This window comes from Erythranthe guttata, chromosome 13, assembly GCF_056151865.1.
Source record: "Erythranthe guttata isolate IM_541 chromosome 13, IM_541, whole genome shotgun sequence".
NCBI lineage: Eukaryota > Viridiplantae > Streptophyta > Magnoliopsida > Lamiales > Phrymaceae > Erythranthe > Erythranthe guttata.
Window position 1 is genome coordinate 10,973,779 of NC_142545.1, and position 17,250 is coordinate 10,991,028.

The 17,250-nt window shown below is 35.4% G+C and overlaps 1 protein-coding gene across 1 annotated transcript; it reads left to right on the forward strand.

Moving 5' to 3' along the window:
• Window positions 1–487: 487 nt before the first annotated feature.
• Window positions 488–16,732, forward strand: LOC105969253 (uncharacterized). Its single transcript, XM_088812398.1, has 3 exons — window positions 488–640; window positions 14,192–14,466; window positions 15,623–16,732. The coding sequence occupies exons 1-3, from the start codon at window positions 488–490 to the stop codon at window positions 16,482–16,484; spliced, it is 1,290 nt and encodes a 429-aa protein (XP_088668524.1). The 3' UTR covers window positions 16,485–16,732.
• Window positions 16,733–17,250: the final 518 nt, after the last annotated feature.

Here is a 17,250-nt window from a genome sequence, read left to right on the forward strand (position 1 = left end):
CATATTCTTTATAACCTTTCTTAGTATCATAACTTGGTATGCATGAAGGTACTGGAACATGTTCTTTTCGCTGGATACAATTTATTGTCCTTGTAGAAATTTGTCCACCATGTGTGGAGATCGAACCTAGCACATTTAGCTATCATCTGTATAAGTATACCTACTTTCGTCACGGGTTTGCCTTCATACGTCACCGTAAGCCATTCCTCATCTTCCAATCCACAACTTTGATTAAAGATCTTCGTGGATGTGTTAATACTAATAACAATGTGTACATATATGTATATGTCGTTGCATATCATGCCGCCAAAATAAACAGAGATGTACGGGTAATCTTTACCATTAGGTGTATGCTCAATGACCTTGACAGTAAGCAGCGGACTCAATGACCTTGACAGTAAGCAGCGGAAAATTATGGGACGTTCACGTGGAGAGGAGCGCGATTACTGGAGATTAATATTTTACACTTGGTTGGAGAGAATTTGTAATGGAAAACAACATTTGTCAACACGACATGTTGCATTTCCGGCTTATTAACGGATCAGTGATACGTGTGATTGCTTACGGTGTTGATGGGTGTGATAAGCCAGGATTTGGTTCCAACTTCTTGTTTGGAACGGAAAAAGCCAAGAGAATATTTGTGAGTTGATTTGGAGAAAGATATAAATATCCAGAATGGATAAAAAGTTGAGGCAACAAATTTCTTCAGATTGTCATTAGTCCATTTTCTCTCTAACTCTTCTTATTATAATAACTTCGTATGCATGAAAGTACTGGAACATGTATTTTTTGTCGGCTACAATTAATTGTCGTTGCACAAATATGTCCACCATTTATCGAGATCGAACACGAGCACATTTAGCGGTCATCTGTGTAAGTATACTTACTTTTGTCATTGGTCTGCCTTCATATGTCACCATAAGCGATTCTTTATCTTCTAGTCCACAAGTTTGAACAAAGATTTTCGTGTATATGTTAATACTAATAAAAATTTATACATATATGTTAACATATATGTATATGTCGGTGCAGATCGTGCCGCTAAAATTTACAGAGATGTAATGATCATCTTTGCCATTAGGTGTAAGCTCAACGACCTTGACAATAAACAATGGAAAATCATGGAGTGTTTCTTCAATAGTTTGATGAATCTAAGTTTAGATTTATTGTTATTGTTTCGGATTAAAACCTCAAAACCATTTGGTTCAACCTCCTCTTTGGCATATCCCATATCGTCTGCTAGATTGACTTTCAAAATGTTATATGATTGGTCAAACCTGGGAGGACCGCCGAATTCGATCTTTGCACGTCTTAAAATTGTGAAAGCACTCACTACGAATGTATTAGGCCAACCAATGCTAAACCGTTTCATAACGGTGTCTATGTACAGGCTTTGGGATAAGCCAAGCATCTTTCTAGCTCTATCTCTATAGATCCGTATTCCTAATACGTAAGATGCTTCTCTCAAATCCTTCATTGAGAAACGTGTGGACAACCATGCTTTTGTTTGTTGCAACATTCCTACATCATTCCCAATGAGTAGAATGTCATCAACATAAAGCACCAAAAATATCACTGCCTTCCCACTAACCTTCTTGTATACACAAGGTTCCTCCGGGTTCTTCTCAAAATCAAACTCTTTTATATTTGAGTCGAACCTAAATGTTCCAACTACATGATACTTGTTTCAATCCATAAATGGATCGCTGGAGTTTGCAAACCTTTTGCTCACTTCTTGAAGATAAGAATCCTTCCGGCTGCGCCATGTAAATTTCTTCCTCAATGTCTCCATTGAAGAAAGCGGTCTTCACATCCATTGCCATATCTCGTAGTCGTACCATGCAGCTATGGCCAGCAAAATCCTAATGGACTTCAGCATCGCAACAGGTGAAAAGGTTTCCTCATAGTCAACACCTTGCCTTTGAGTATATCCTTTCGCTACCATTCTAGCTTTATAGGTTGATACATTTCCATCTACTCCAATTTTCTTCTTATAGATCCACTTGCAGCCTATGGGAACTATTCCCTTAGGTGGATCTACCAAGGTCCACACCTTGTTGGAGTACATGGAGTCCATTTCGGATTTCATGGCAGTTAGCCAATGTCCCATGTCCCATGTCCGCATCCGATACGGCCTCATTGTATGTTCTTGGATCATGTCCAAGATCAACATGATCTTCATCATTTTCGAGGAGCAATAACCTACCAGGCATTTTCCGAACTCTTTCAGATCTACGTACTAAAGGTTCAAGAGGTATATTAGTGGATTGTTGTATATTGGTTCGATTACTTGTGCTTGTGCTTGAACTTCACTTTGCGGTTCTTGAACTACTTCAAGATCTATCATGCTGCATTTTCTATCGGATAGAAAATCCCTTTATAGAAAGGTGGCATTTCTCGAAACAAACGTCTTTGCTTCCTTGATATAATAGAATTTGTATCCCATTGATTCCTCGAGATACCCCAAAAAGTAGCATAAGTTGGATTTTCTATCTAACTTATCTCCCACTAGTCCCTTCACATAAGCGGGACAACCCCATATCCTAATATGTTTGATGTTGGGCTTCCGGGAATGACAAAGTTCGTATGGTGTTGATTTAACTGCTTTGGTGTTAACTCTATTCAGCAAATACGCGGCAGTGCGAAGTGCATGACCCCACAAGTATGCCGGTAAGTTGGTGAACCCGATCATAGATGGAACCATGTCTAACAAGGTTCTATTCCGACGCTCAGAAACTCCATTAAGTTGAGGAGTTCCAGGTGGAGTCCATTGAGATTGTATTCCATTATCTTTTAGATAGTCAATGAACTCGATGCTTAAGTATTCTCCACCACGATCGAATCGTAGTTTCTTAATACTTCGTTCGAGTTGCTTTTCTACTTCGTGTCTAAAATCTTTGAACTTTTCAAATGTTTCGGACTTGTACTTCATTAAGTACATGTACCCATACCTAGAGTAATCGTCGGTAAAGGTAGCGAAGTAGTTGTATCCACCCTTCGCACTAACACTTAGTGGACCACATACGTATGTATGGATCAAATGCAAAAGACCTTCGGCCCGCTCCATTTTCCCTTTGTAGGGTGACTTGGTCATTTTCCCTTTAAGGCAAGATTCACAAGTTTGTAGTGATTTCACGTCGTCCAAAGTGAACAATCCTTCACTGAAAAAATCGTTCATCCTTCCTAAAGAGACATGACCTAATCTAGCGTGCCAAAGTTGTGCAGGGTTTTGATCTATCTCCTTATGTTTTGCGGATATAACATTAATTGGTATTTCATTTGGATTAAGTTCATATAAGTTGTTTAATAGTCGTCCCTTGCAAATCAAATTTTCATCATTTTGTATAATGCAAATCGAATTTCCAAAAACAAAAGTAAAACCTTCAATGTCTAAACAAGGAATAGAAATAAGGTTTCTAATGAGAGACGGAACAAATAAACAATCATTTAAAACTATAGGAAAACTAGAATCCAAAACTTTAAGTAAATTGTGTCAATGGCTTCAGCAGCAACTCTTGCTCCATTCCCCATCCTTAGGTGGGTCTCACCCGCTCTAAGCTTTCTGCTTCTTGTCATTAGCTGCAAATCATTACATAAGTGTGAGCCACAGCCCGTATCTAATACCCAATAAGAAGAATTGACAGACAAATTTACGTCAATGAAATACGTACCCTTTTCAGAACGTTTCTGCTTTAGGTAAGCCTTGCAGTTTGCGGCGCCAATGCCCTTTCTTTCCACAGTGATGGCAAGCATCATCAACTTGCTTGCTGAATTTCGCCTTAGGGCCCCCCTACCTTCACCCAATTCGAACTTGCTGTTTGGGAAGGGAACTCTTTCATTTCTCTTCTTTTGGGAAGAACTCTTCTTTCCAGAAGTAGAAGCAACGAGAACATATTTCTCTTTCTTAATGGTAGACTCAAAACTGACTAACATGTTCATTAACTCATCCAAGGGAGGATCAAGTGTGTTCATGTTGAAGTTCACTATGAACGATTCATAGAAACTAGGAAGAGACAACATGATCAAAACCAACGAGAGCTCGACAGGGAGGGTGACGTCAAGGTTCACTAGCTTTTCAAGGAGAGTGATCATTTTGAGACAGTGCTCGTGGACCGAAGCCCCTTCGCGCAGTCTCGCAGTGGTCAACTCCTTTGTAGCAGCGTACCTTGACGCCCTAATATCCTCACTATACATGCTATCGAGATGATCCTTGATATCGAAAGCATGTAGACTCATATTTCCTCGCAAGCGCGGGCTCCATGGAGGCTATCATGTAGCACCTACCATGAGTGTCATCTTTCTTCCATGCTTCATAAGTTTCCTTTTCAACATCGGTCGCAGTGTCAGGTATAGTGGTAGGAAGTCTCTCATTAAGGACATAGAGACGCCCCTCAACGGTTAGCACAAGTTTAAGACCACACAACCAATCTAGGTAATTAGGGCCATTAGGTTTATTGTCGAGGATTGACATTATGGGATTCTTAGACATGATTATCTGAGAGGTTTAGAGAAGAGGATTATTAGAGATTCGTATTAAATGATTTTACAATTAAATTTTTGGACTTATGTTATTTAATTGTTCTCCCACTAATTTTATCAAGTTCCACTTCCCTCTAGTAGACAAACGAGGAAACCGATTTTTCTTAATGGGCTTTAGGTCCATTACACAAATATAACCCGTAGTTAATCTAGCCCGGTTATATTTGCCCAAAGGTAGATCACAATCAATCATGTCCTTTATATGACCCTAAAGTAATTTTCCTCACACTTGATAATGACCTAAGTTAATCTCGCGAATTCAAAATCTTCGTGTGTCAAGTCTAACCTACCAATCAAAGATGCTCATAGAACTTAATTATGCCAAACTAATGCAGTCCCTAGTTAATCTAGCCGACCACATTAATCTAGTATAACATTTTCTATGGCTACCTTCATCGTTATGTCAATTGAATTACAGCTTACCTTCCTATAGCACTCCCCGCTAACACGGCTTACTGCACTATTGTAAAGGGCTACACATAATTCAACCGTTGGCAGAAGGAAAGAAAAAATTCAACAAATTGGTTTTTCTTTATAGCTTGAAATAATTATTAATTAAATTAAGAATGAAGGAATTTTTAGAAAAAGTTTTATCTCATCAGAAGGTTTGGATTGGTCAATTTGATTCCTACAACTATGTTCTCTAAAGGTATATGGAAACGCATATTGTCCTAAGAGGAACATACGACCTAACTATATAATTAATTATATTAATTAATTATCGGGTTTTTTAAAATAATTAAAGGACCTCAACTAGCATAAATCAATCAAATAATGTTGAGGCACTAATAATTAAGTTGAAGTATAATCTATATTATATGTGTGTTCTATTAATTAAGATCAATTTAACAATTTAAATTAATTAATTAATCTAACACCTATTTACTAAAATAAATGATTGTTGAATCGATTATCTAATTGGGTTTAATTGAAAATAATTTTCCAAAAATTAAAATCAATTTTTTTTCAGTTTAATTTTAGAAATCTGATTTTGTTTTTTTTTTCAGTGAACTGTTTCGGCCCGACAGGTCTGACCGGTTCGGACCGAAATGGTCCGGTTCTGACCGATCCAGCTGACCCAAATCAGTGGGCCAAATCAGTCAGACTGTGAACCGGTCTGACCGATCCCAATCCACGTGGATTCGATCAGTTGGATCGATTAGAGCCATCGAACCGTCCGGTTCAACTGGTTCGATACGAACAATTAAAAACCGACATTTTAAATTAAATTTCAGATCCGATTTTCCAATTTTAAACAATTTTAAAGCTGGAAAAATTCTAAACAATATTTCAAAAATATTTAAACTTTCGAAAACAACCAATTAAATAATACAAAAATCACAATTTCAATAAATCGAACATGCATAAAAATAAGCATAGCATATTAAAAACGCAATTAATTGCGCAAGGAGCTCTGATACCATTGTTGGGAATCACGCACGTGTACGCAGCGGAAAACAATAATATTACGTGAAACAAACGTTTAAATCACATAAACACATGCTCGATTCGTATTTAAACAATTAATTGCGTACCTTGGCATTTCCGGCGATAATTAAAAACAACAATCATGCATATTAATATATTCGACAATAAATCACATAGCATGCTCGCAGTAAATCATGAATCTCATATAATTTTATCTTAATTAAATTACCTAACGAATATTCGAAGCTAACAGTAGGATGATATATGATTATCTGACTTAATTAAGATTTTGAGAATTGAAATTGGATTTTATGAATAATGTGTTCTTTGGTAGTGGGTTTCATGCATTTTATGATATACTTGAGTCACATGCCACATCCCTAAGTGATTTATGTGCATCATAATGAAATTAGATATTATGTGCATCATAATGAAATTATTTACTTGCATGTTAAGCACGTTGGTTGACTCTTTTGGAAGGGTCAATCATATAAATTATTTTTTTCAAATGACGATTTTCGAAAGTTTGATTTTTCTAAAACAGATGAATGCTTAATAATATTTGGATTTAGAAAGATCCTGAATTTTGATGTTTCGTATAAGCAAAGGGTTTGAAAAGTTTTTGTTTCGATGAGATACGCATGGGTAGAAATTTGGAATATAATTAATCTTTTGAAAGCCGTATTATAAAAAAGTTTTCGGTTCAAAGTTTGAAAGTTAAATTCTTACTATATGAATCACGTGTGTGCATTTTAGAGTATAGTTTACATCTAGCATTTTTGGTAGAATCTATGTGGATATATGCGATGCCATGTATTGAAGTTGATGATATGTATCTTGCGTGAAACTTATGTGCATTCTTATTGGTGCATTCATGAAATACACTGATTTTATTTGCATATTTTCAACAATGCATGCAAACTTTTGTTTCTTCAAAAAGGAAAAGATTATCTCAAAAATCAAATTTCGTTTTCCGAAAATTGGAGGTCTCGATGAGACTCGTTTAGATTTTTTCAAGAGCAAATTTAGCCTTCATAAAACTATTGGGTAAAAAAATTATTTACAAGTATTCCAAGAAATGTTTTTGCTTTGACAAAAGTGAGCTTTCTAGCTTAAGAAAATCTTTATGTGAGTAAAAGTGTTACTTATCCAGTTATGGAATGTAATGAAATTTTTCATAACTCGACTTCATGATAAAGTACTTTTCAAATTTTGAGGACAAAATTTATTTAAGGGGGGAAGATTGTAACAGCCCGCATTTTCATAAGCATTTATATATGATTATATTGAACATATAGTAAATACGAATATACGTGCATTTCATCAATCGAGTAGTGATTTATACTTTCTCTACGTGTTTATGTGATTTAGATACATTATAGTATTTTTAGAAGTAGACATGTTATTAATTGAGTAGTTGATTCTAATTATGTGATTTAATGAATTTAGTGACCATCTATGTAAGTCATGTTAATTGGGATTGTATATGTGCATAAAATAAATATATATTTTATGCTAATATATAATATATGATGTGGACTTAATTATGTATGTCATATTATGTGAATGTGTATGTTTATGATATGATATATTATATGTGCTAGGATTTATTTATGTGTGTATATATGTATGTATGTTATATGTGCACATTTATTTGATGTATATGTATGTGACATACATGACATAGGATCCCTCTCTCTCTCTCGGTTTGAGCATAGGAAATGCCACACCATTTATCTTTTATTATTTTAATATTATTTATGTATAGATGTGTATATGTATAGGTGTTGTGTGTGCATGTGCTTTGTGTTTTGTGAAAATGCCGTGTGTATAAGTTGAGTGTGTTGGGTTTGATGGTGAATTGCCAAGTGTTCAAGTCCTCCTAATTGCTATCTACACCCTCTTGTTTCCTATATCGCAAGTAAGTCCCTCTACTTTCCTATAAATAGCCTCTTCCTCTCCACCATTTTCAGCACACAAACACAAACCAAAATCCCTCATTCTCTCCCCTCTATCTCGTCCAAACACTCCCCAAATGGAAGAGTTCATCTTCCACTTCAAAGCCTTGAAGATTCTCCATAGAAGTCTCTCTTTTTCTCTTCTAAAATCACCCCAAAATGCCTCTTTCTCCCTAATTTCAGGATTCTCCTAATACCTTCAGAGTGCATTTGGATGGAGGGATTCGGGGGAGGGATTTCAAATCCATAATAACAAATCTCTCGGACTTGTTTGGATTGAGGGATTTGGAGATGGATTTCAAATCCCCACCCCTCCTTTTTAGTTGATTTTGGAGCAATAGTGATGGATTTCAAATGACTCCAAAATTGGAGTCATTTCAAATCCATTTCCCAAATCAAATCCCTCCCCAAATACCTCCATCCAAATGGACCCTCAAAGAAATAGTCATATAATCTCTCAACACTCAGCCCCAAAACTCTCCAAGAACATCCAAGCTAAACCCGCTGAAAATCCACCGAGCCTTTGGTTTTCTTACTCCTTCATCTTCGATTTCTTGCTCTTGGGTAAGGACCTTGGTCAAAATGTGGTTCTTTATATAAAGTAATAATATAATGGGATTATTTCAGAGATCCCTCATTTCGAAAATATATATAACTAACCACCATATTGTTTACACCCTAGTGCAAACCTCCTCTATTTGGATAATAATTTGACATACCCCTCTAGCCCACCCTGAAGTACCCAGAAATCCCTTTTAAATCAATTTTAAACCCTAGCCAACTCATATGGGTCTCTATCTTCCTCCCTCAATTCCCAGATCCAAATCCCGGCCCCCAAGGTCACTAACTGGCGATATTGCTTCGCGAAGTCATAACTCTCTCTCCGGTGGTCGGAATTCTATGGTTCAACTATCGTTGGATTCCTCTCGTCGAGCTCTTTATTTTGGTGGTTATTTCATTCAGTTTGGTGTGTTGGATCTTTTCTTGCAATTTTTTTAGTCGGCGTATTCGACGACTGTTGTCTTACCAGAGGTGTAATTTGTTTTTCGCCAGTCGGAATTTGACGGGCTACCCACCGTTGAATTCCTCTCGTCGGGATCTATATTTTGATGTCAATTTCATTCATTTTTATATTTTTCAGATTTGTTTCTATATTTTTTTTTGCATTTGTGAGCGCGGAATCCTGGGTGGTGAGCGGTGGCTAAGGTTTTGGTAGGAGGCGCTTGGGATGAGGAGTCATTCACGGTTTGATCTAAAATTCGAAGCTATTGCCTCCTCTCTCTATCTCTCTATCTCTCGACCTCTTAGTGTTTGTTGTTTTTTGAGTATTTCTTTATTTTTTGTTGATTTGCACTAAAATATTTTTTTCGTTTTGATTTTGCAATTGCAGCTTAATGAAGGTAATTGATCCTTTCCTTGAAGGTGTCAAAATTTTTGCTTGAAGTTACATCTACGTTGTTCAACAGACTGTATACATTACTAGTTACATATAGTAACATGTAGTTACTTATACATATATTTGTGTATTTTTTATTTGTATTTTATTGGTTATGAGGTGATTTATAATATAAGTATTGAATTTTGTAAATTGTTTTTTTTGGGATTTATAAATTTCTTTTCTATAAGCCAGTATTCGTGTGTGTATATAACCGATCGACTAAATATATGGAGTAAAAAAAAGAACATAACTACGAATTACTATGATTTACTACAGTTACATGTAGTTATATGTAGTTATTTTCAGTACACTAAACACATTGATTTGACAATAAAATAATAAAAAATTAATATATATATATATATATATATATATATATATATATATATATATATATATATATATATATATATATATATATATATATATATGGGTAAATGGCAAATACGCCTATGACAAGGGCACTTAATTAAAACAGGGACATCCAACTTTTTTGTCTTTCAAATAAATTCAGCTCATTCAAACTTATTTGCAAATAAGGAAAATCCTTCTATGTATACCAAAATTACCCCCAATTCATTGAAACCCAATTCAACTCCAATTTCATAATTTACACCCCAATTTAGCCCAATTTCATCAATTAACCAATTTTAACCCTAATTTCAATTTTGACGCCAATTTTGACCCGCCACCACCGGATACCACCGGTCCGCCGCCGTTGACCGTCGGAGACCGGTCTCCGGCGTTGACTTTTTTTTTTTTTTTTATAATTTTTTTTTTTTAATATTTCAATTAATATTACTGTCTCGGCTACTAAATTACTGTCTCCAACAGTTATTTAAGTGTCGGAGACATTAATTTAACTGTTAATTGGCTTTTTTTTTTCTTCAAAAATATTTTAATTAATGTTTTGGTTGCTAAATTACTGTGTTGATTGCTAAATTACTGTCTCCAGCAGTTATTTAACTGTCAGCGACAGTAATTTAACTGTTAATTGACTTTTTTTTTCTTAAAAAAATATTTTAAATTAATATTACTGTTAAATCACGTTATTTAACTGTCGGAGACAGTAATTTAACAGTAAATTGACTTTTTTTTTTAATTTTTTTCTTCTGAAAAAAGATTATTTTAATTAATATTATTATCTTCGCTGCTAAATTACTGTCTCCGACAGTAATTTAACTGTCTCAGACAATAATATTAATAATATTACTGTTCGGTAAAATAATATTCATAATATTACTGTCCCAAACAGTAATACTACTGTCTGAGACAGTAAATTAGTAGCAAACACAGTAATACTAATTAAAACATTTATTTCTAAAAAATAAATTTCAAAAAAAAAAAATTCAACGCCAGAGACCGGCGGTCAACAGTGGTTGACTGGCCGGAAAAAAATTTCAGAAAAAAAAAGTTTTCAAAAAAAAATAGAAAGTCAACGCCGGAATCTGGCCGGAAAAAAAATATCAGAAAAATAAAATATTTTTTCAAAAGAATTATATATTTGTTTAAATCCGGGGTCAATGTGTAATATTAAGGAAGTTAGAACATAATGGATTGAATTGATAAGAATTATATTATTGAGGGTATTTTAGACTAAAGACATCGGGATGAGTTTATTTGAAAGACTATATTTTTTGTGGACCAGTGTGCATTTAAGTCCCTTGTCATGGGCCTATTTACCATTCGCCCTATTTTTTATTTTACTTATTTTATTATATCCTGATAATTAAACTTCAATTTTATATATGTTTTAAATATAAATTATGACTACTTTAACTATACTACAAACACCGTTAATAGTCAAATGGGTTGAATGTTACACTAATGGGGTGGGTGTATTTTATAAAATATGAGATGGTAAGTGTTACATATGGTATAGTACAATGTGATAAAGTGTATTTTTAGGCTTGTTTTTTAATATTCTTTTATTAACATTAATGTTTGAGTTACAATGTAGTATTTATAAAATTTTCTTAAGTAGACATAAGATTAATTATTAAGTACTATGTCTCATATTATTTGTCTTTTTGGAGTGTTTTTTTTTTTGTGTGCTAAATTATTTGTCATTTTAGAGTTCCAATAAAGCTTTAATTGCATTTTTTTGATTAAATATGTCCCTTATCACTCCTAGTTAGTTAATTTAAAAATAATTAATGACAAATGTTCTTTAGTATTTACTACGTTATTTTTTGTATAATTGTGCATATTTATTGAGTTTCTTAATATGCGCACAGTGGTATATTATATGCTACACCGGGTGCAATCACTAGGTAGATCTTTACCATTCATATACAGTACACAAACACACACACATTCACAATGGTGTGTGTAGATCAACGGTAAAAAATCACCCAGTGTCCGGGTGTGGCATCTCGCACAACCACCCAAAACAATAACTAATATAACACGAAGAGAGTATATAATAAGATTAATTATTGCATCTAAAGATTAAAAATACATTAAACGTGGAGCCTTCAATTTAAAAATGGAAAGTCATTTTTATGTGATTACTTATTTACACACTTATGATCAATGTTTTGAAACCCGGACCGAACCAATGCAGTTCGACCGGTTCAACTGCGAACCGAGCCTGGACATGGTCCGGTTTGATAACTAAACCCAATAATTCAAAGAAACCGGGTTACTTTAAGAGAACCGGTGAAATTCCCGGTTGGACCGGTGTAAGCCCCAAAAACCCGGGCAGAGAAATGGTTTCACCAAATCTTCTGAACATTGGTTTGCTCGGCATGAGTGGGTTATGTGGGTGGGTCCTGGTGGTGGTAGGGGAGTTGGGAAAAATTATGAATAAAAAGAAGGGAAAATGAGGGATAACCCCCTCAGTAGGTAAAATAATGTAGTACTGGCTCAATTTATAATTGACCATCTGTAGACAAACTCATTTAATATTTTTTGAATTGTGTGACCCCCCTAAGCTTATGTTAATGCCCATTATGCCATTTTTTGTCCATTTTTTTCTCCAACTTTCTCTCTCCTCTCCTTATTTCTCTTATATCCGTCATTTTATATTCTCCATTAATTTCTCTTTCTTCCTTATTTTCCTCAATATTTGACTCGTTCTTTTATTCTTCTTATTTTTCTCTCTCCTCTCTCCTATCTTCTCTCTCTTCTCTCCCTTCTCTCTTTTCTCTCTCATCCTCAATTTCCTCTTTTCTGCCTATCTTTTTCTTTTCTTCCTTTTCTCCCTCTCTCCTCTCTCTCTCCTCTCTCTCTCTCTATCTCTCTCTCTGCTCTCTCTCTTCTTTCTCTTCCCTCAATTCATCTCTTCTCGTATGTTTCTGTTTCATTTTTTTTCCTCTATTTCTTCTCACTACTGTACCTTTTCTTCTATATCTCATTTTTTGGTCGTTGAAATCAATTTATTTTCTACTCTATGAAATTCATGTTTTCATGAAGATGAGATTTTTATCGTGAGTATTTAATTTTATAACACTATAGTATCTTAAATTGAAAAATAATATGGTGAATTAATGGAAAAATTATAGTTGACTACCAATTTTTTTATAGTTGACATTTGAACAATTATAGTTGCCTATCTAATTTTTGTAGTTGACTCTGGCAACAATATAGTTAACTACCATTTTTTTATAGTTGACATCGTAAAAATTATAGTTGACTATCTACTTTTTATAGTGGACTTTGGGAAAAATATAGTGAACTACCCGATTTTATAGTTGACTCTGAGTGTAGATGACTACAAAGTTTACTACAAGTTACTATTATAGTTCTCTATAATCTTTGAAGGTTACTGCAAATATTCATCCATAGTTTCCTGTAAAATTGAAGTTGACTAAAAACTTCGTAGTTCAATATAATATTTGTAGTTCACTTCAACCCTTGCTCAAAGTTTTGTCAGGGACTTCAATGGTCTCCAGAGCCGCTGAAATTGAAAACAAAAAAATGGGAATATGTCGTATTATCACATAAAACAGAGAAATCTAATTATATGTTGTAGGAAAAACGAATTTCATAGAAGCCTACCTTTATTCGATTTTTTTTTATTTCACTATGTTTTTGTGTCTGCTTCTCCTCGATTCACACAATTGTGATTTTTTTCTCCAACAAATGTAGAAAACTAGGGTTCCATCGAAGGCCGTAGACCATGGGCAGATTTTAGCGAATTATTGGGATGATATTCTGCATATTGCCCTGATTTAGGGGGGAGAGATTTTTTTTATTATGAATATTTGATATGAATCCCGTAGTTCAGATAGATGGCGGGGGAGCTGATTTCTAATACAAAATGTGAGGGTAGTATTGGTATGACGCTAATTGAGGGGGTTTGACTTATTAAAAATAATAAGGGGTGATTAGTTCTAATATTTTTCATAATAAGGGGGTTATGTCTCATTAACCCTAAAAAGAAAAGGATAAAACTATAAATAAAAATGGGAACAAAAATGAAGATCCATGAACCGGAAAAGACAACCCCATTGAAATGAGAAAGACATGCGCAATTAGTATTTATATTAAGGTCCTAGTTTGTTGTATTTTTTATTATTAGTTTTAAGGGCAAATTACCAAAAAACCCCTGAGGTAAGCCTAAATAACGAAAATCCCCCCATGTTCTCGTAATTACGAAAACCCCCTGAGGTATGCAGACATCTTACAAATCGCTCTAACGGTGTTAAACTCGATAGAATCTTTTTGATTCTCCCGAATATTCCTCCGATAATACCAATTTTAGCCTCGCACAAATAAACATTAACTCAGTTGGGTTTAATTATGAATAATTTGATTTCGTAAGGATCAATTTGTAATTTATAAAGTTCTTTTAAAAACCCTAATTTGCACCCTAAATCTTCAGCCCCATTCCCAAATTAGCCGCCTACTCCTACAAATCATCACCATCGCCGGCGCCGCTGTCATCGCGCGATTGGGTTTATTCACCGACGCTCTGTCTCTGCTATCCTCTCTTCTTTATCCTCTCCACCATTTACATCCAAAACTCAGATTTGCAGGTTCTGAAGGTGTAAGAAACAAGAAAATAGCGCTGCAAATTGCGGCCGCGATAAGGAAAATGAACAACAGCAGCAGCGCTCCGGCAGTCGAGAAAGGGGCGGCGGCGGTGGTGGAAGGAAGGTGAGCAGCTAGCAGAAAATATGAATCTCTAATTATTTCTAACTCCAATTTATCTTCTGCTAATACTAATCCCAGACCGAAAAGATGGTTTCCGTCCATAAAAGTACGAAAGCCAATGGGTGGTCGGGGGCTGGCGGCGGCGGTTGGGAAGTAGATGAAAGATGTTTTTTTTGGGGCGTGGGGTGGTTTGACGGGTAGAAGATGATGTCTCTTCTTTATTTTTTTGTTCTTTTTTAATCTATTTTTTTATATTTGATAAAATGAACTGAATAAAATTTCAAAAAAAATATAGAAAACTTTAAATGTTACAATAGATTTTTAACCAAATCAATTAAATTATACAAATATTACAGAAATAAAAAAACCAAATTGTGTTTTCAAATAAAACAATCACAATAAAAAAACAATTATACATTTTTTAATTGCAAAAACACCTTAGGGGTATTTTGGTATTTTCACAGCTGGTCAACTGGTTAAATGTAAATGGGTGGAGTGTGCATCCTAAAGAAAAGTATAGGGGGGTATTTGCTAATTTTTTTATGATAGGGGGGAATCGCGCAATTGCGATTTTCATAGGGGCAGTAAATGCAATAAACTCGCTTTTTTCTTTTATTTTCACATATTTAACAGAAGGATATAATAGACATTTCACGTTTTCGGTTAAAAAAATTCGGTCAACCGTTAGTCAAGGGTGGTTTTCGTAATTACGAGAACGTGGGGGGGATTTTTGTTATTTAGGCTTACCTCAGGGGGTTTTGGTAATTTGCCCTAGTTTTAAATTAAAAAATACTTATAAATTCTGTGTGTTAGAAATAAAGCGAATAATTTTATTTTATTTAAATTTTATGCATAATTCATGCGGATATTTGTTATTTTAGTTGTTTCTTTTAGTTTATGCGGATATATATATATATATATATATATATATATATATATATATATATATATATATATATATATATATATATATATATATGGCAAATTACCAAAACTCCCCTGAGGTAAGCCTAAATAACGAAAATCCCCCCACGTTCTCGTAATTACGAAAACCCCCCTTGACTAACGGTTGACCGAATTTTTTTAACCGAAAACGTGAAATGTCTATTATATCCTTCTGTTAAATATGTGAAAATAAAAGAAAAAAGCTGAAAATGTGATTCTCTCAGAGGCAAATCGTCGAACAGGAGGCGTGCACCGGCGAACGCCTTGAACCGGGCGTCATCAAATCCCAAGGAGTTGCGTATTTGAATTCCGTTGACGAGGAGTTTCTGCTGAGCCTCGCCTTTGCCGAGAGGCTCGAGGATCTCGATCGCGCCGCCAACTCCGTTTCTCGATTGGGGAAAAAATGCGACGATTTAGGGCTCAATCGATTCGATCTCGTCTACACCGATTTGAAACTCGGCATCATTGATTTCGGCAAACTCGAATACGGCTCGAGAACCGCCGACAAGAAGCTGCGGAAAATGGAGAAATTAGTCTCCGCCACCTCGTCTTTGCACGCAGCATTGGAGGGTTTGACGGAGATGGAGGTTTCGGAGTGGAGGCTGAAGCAATTGAAGGAGAGGCAGATCGAGCTGCTGCAGAAGGCCAATTTCGACCTTTTCAATCACAAACTCGAGAATCAGCGCAAAGATGTTCGATATTTCAGAGAGATTTCACTCTGGTCCAAAACTTTCGATAAAAGTGTTGACTTGATGGCAAGATTTGTATTCCTTCTGTATGCAAGAATTTGCTCTGTTTTAGGGCAGGGGATTAATCCACCCCCTATCGAAACAATCAAGGAAAAGCTCGTTCCGCATTCGGGTCCTCTTTTAACCACGTCGAAACCTACCATGGTCCGCTTTTACAGCCGGAAATCACTTCTCTTCTTCGACGAAGATGATAATGGTAATGACGGTGATGGCGGTTATGGAGCTGACGAGGAAAAGATTGTGAAAAGCAACAAGGTGTTCCATTCCGCGGGGCCCACAACGCTTGGAGGGACGGGCCTTGCATTGCGTTATGCGGACGTGATTTGAGATTAGATTCCACCGGAAGAGATTCGAGCCCTAATCCGATCAACATCGCACCGGATAAAATGCTTACAATTACCCCCCTAAGGGTAATTTCGTGTACAAGGGCAAAATTGGTATTATCGGAGGAATATTCGGGAGAATCAAAAAGATTCTATCGAGTTTAACACCGTTAGAGCGATTTGTAAGATGTCTGCATACCTCAGGGGGGTTTTCGTAATTACGAGAACATGGGGGGATTTTCGTTATTTAGGCTTACCTCAGGGGGGTTTTGGTAATTTGCCCTATATATATATATATATATATATATACTAGTGTAGAGCACCGCGCATGGCGCGGTGCCGGGTGCCTCGGGTGAATACGAGAACTTATCGTATTATGTATTTTCGACATACTTTCATATATCGAATTTTAGGCTGCATTTTTTTTACCTTGTTTTTTGCGATTAGGTAAAATTTGTGTCGAATGTGGCGATGGGAAGTGACGATTTGAAGTTGTCTACGGAGGGTGGTGTGGGCTCCACTCCCTAAGAAACAAGGGACTTTGCTTGTGCACAAATGATTGTCAAAATGCAAACCCGTTTCTGTGTTAACGAAAGTTGATTAATCAGGAGTTAATTTTCTTCCTTCCGTTAAAGGCTACATGAATGACGGCGTGTGAGATGCGAAATAGGTATATAATATAGGGACCAAAAATCGTAAAAAATAATCGATTTGTTGATATTTAAGATTTATTTTATCGTAAGATTTGAATCGTAAATCATAAGGTTTTA

Coding starts and splice junctions, on each gene's coding strand:
- LOC105969253 (XM_088812398.1), top strand. CDS start 488: ATGGAAAACAACATTTGTCAACACGACATGTTGCATTTCCGGCTTATT. Junction 641..14,191: donor AAAAAGCCAAGAGAATATTT/GTGAGTTGATTT, acceptor CTAAATCTTCAG/CCCCATTCCCAAATTAGCCG. Junction 14,467..15,622: donor GCGGCGGTGGTGGAAGGAAG/GTGAGCAGCTAG, acceptor GCTGAAAATGTG/ATTCTCTCAGAGGCAAATCG.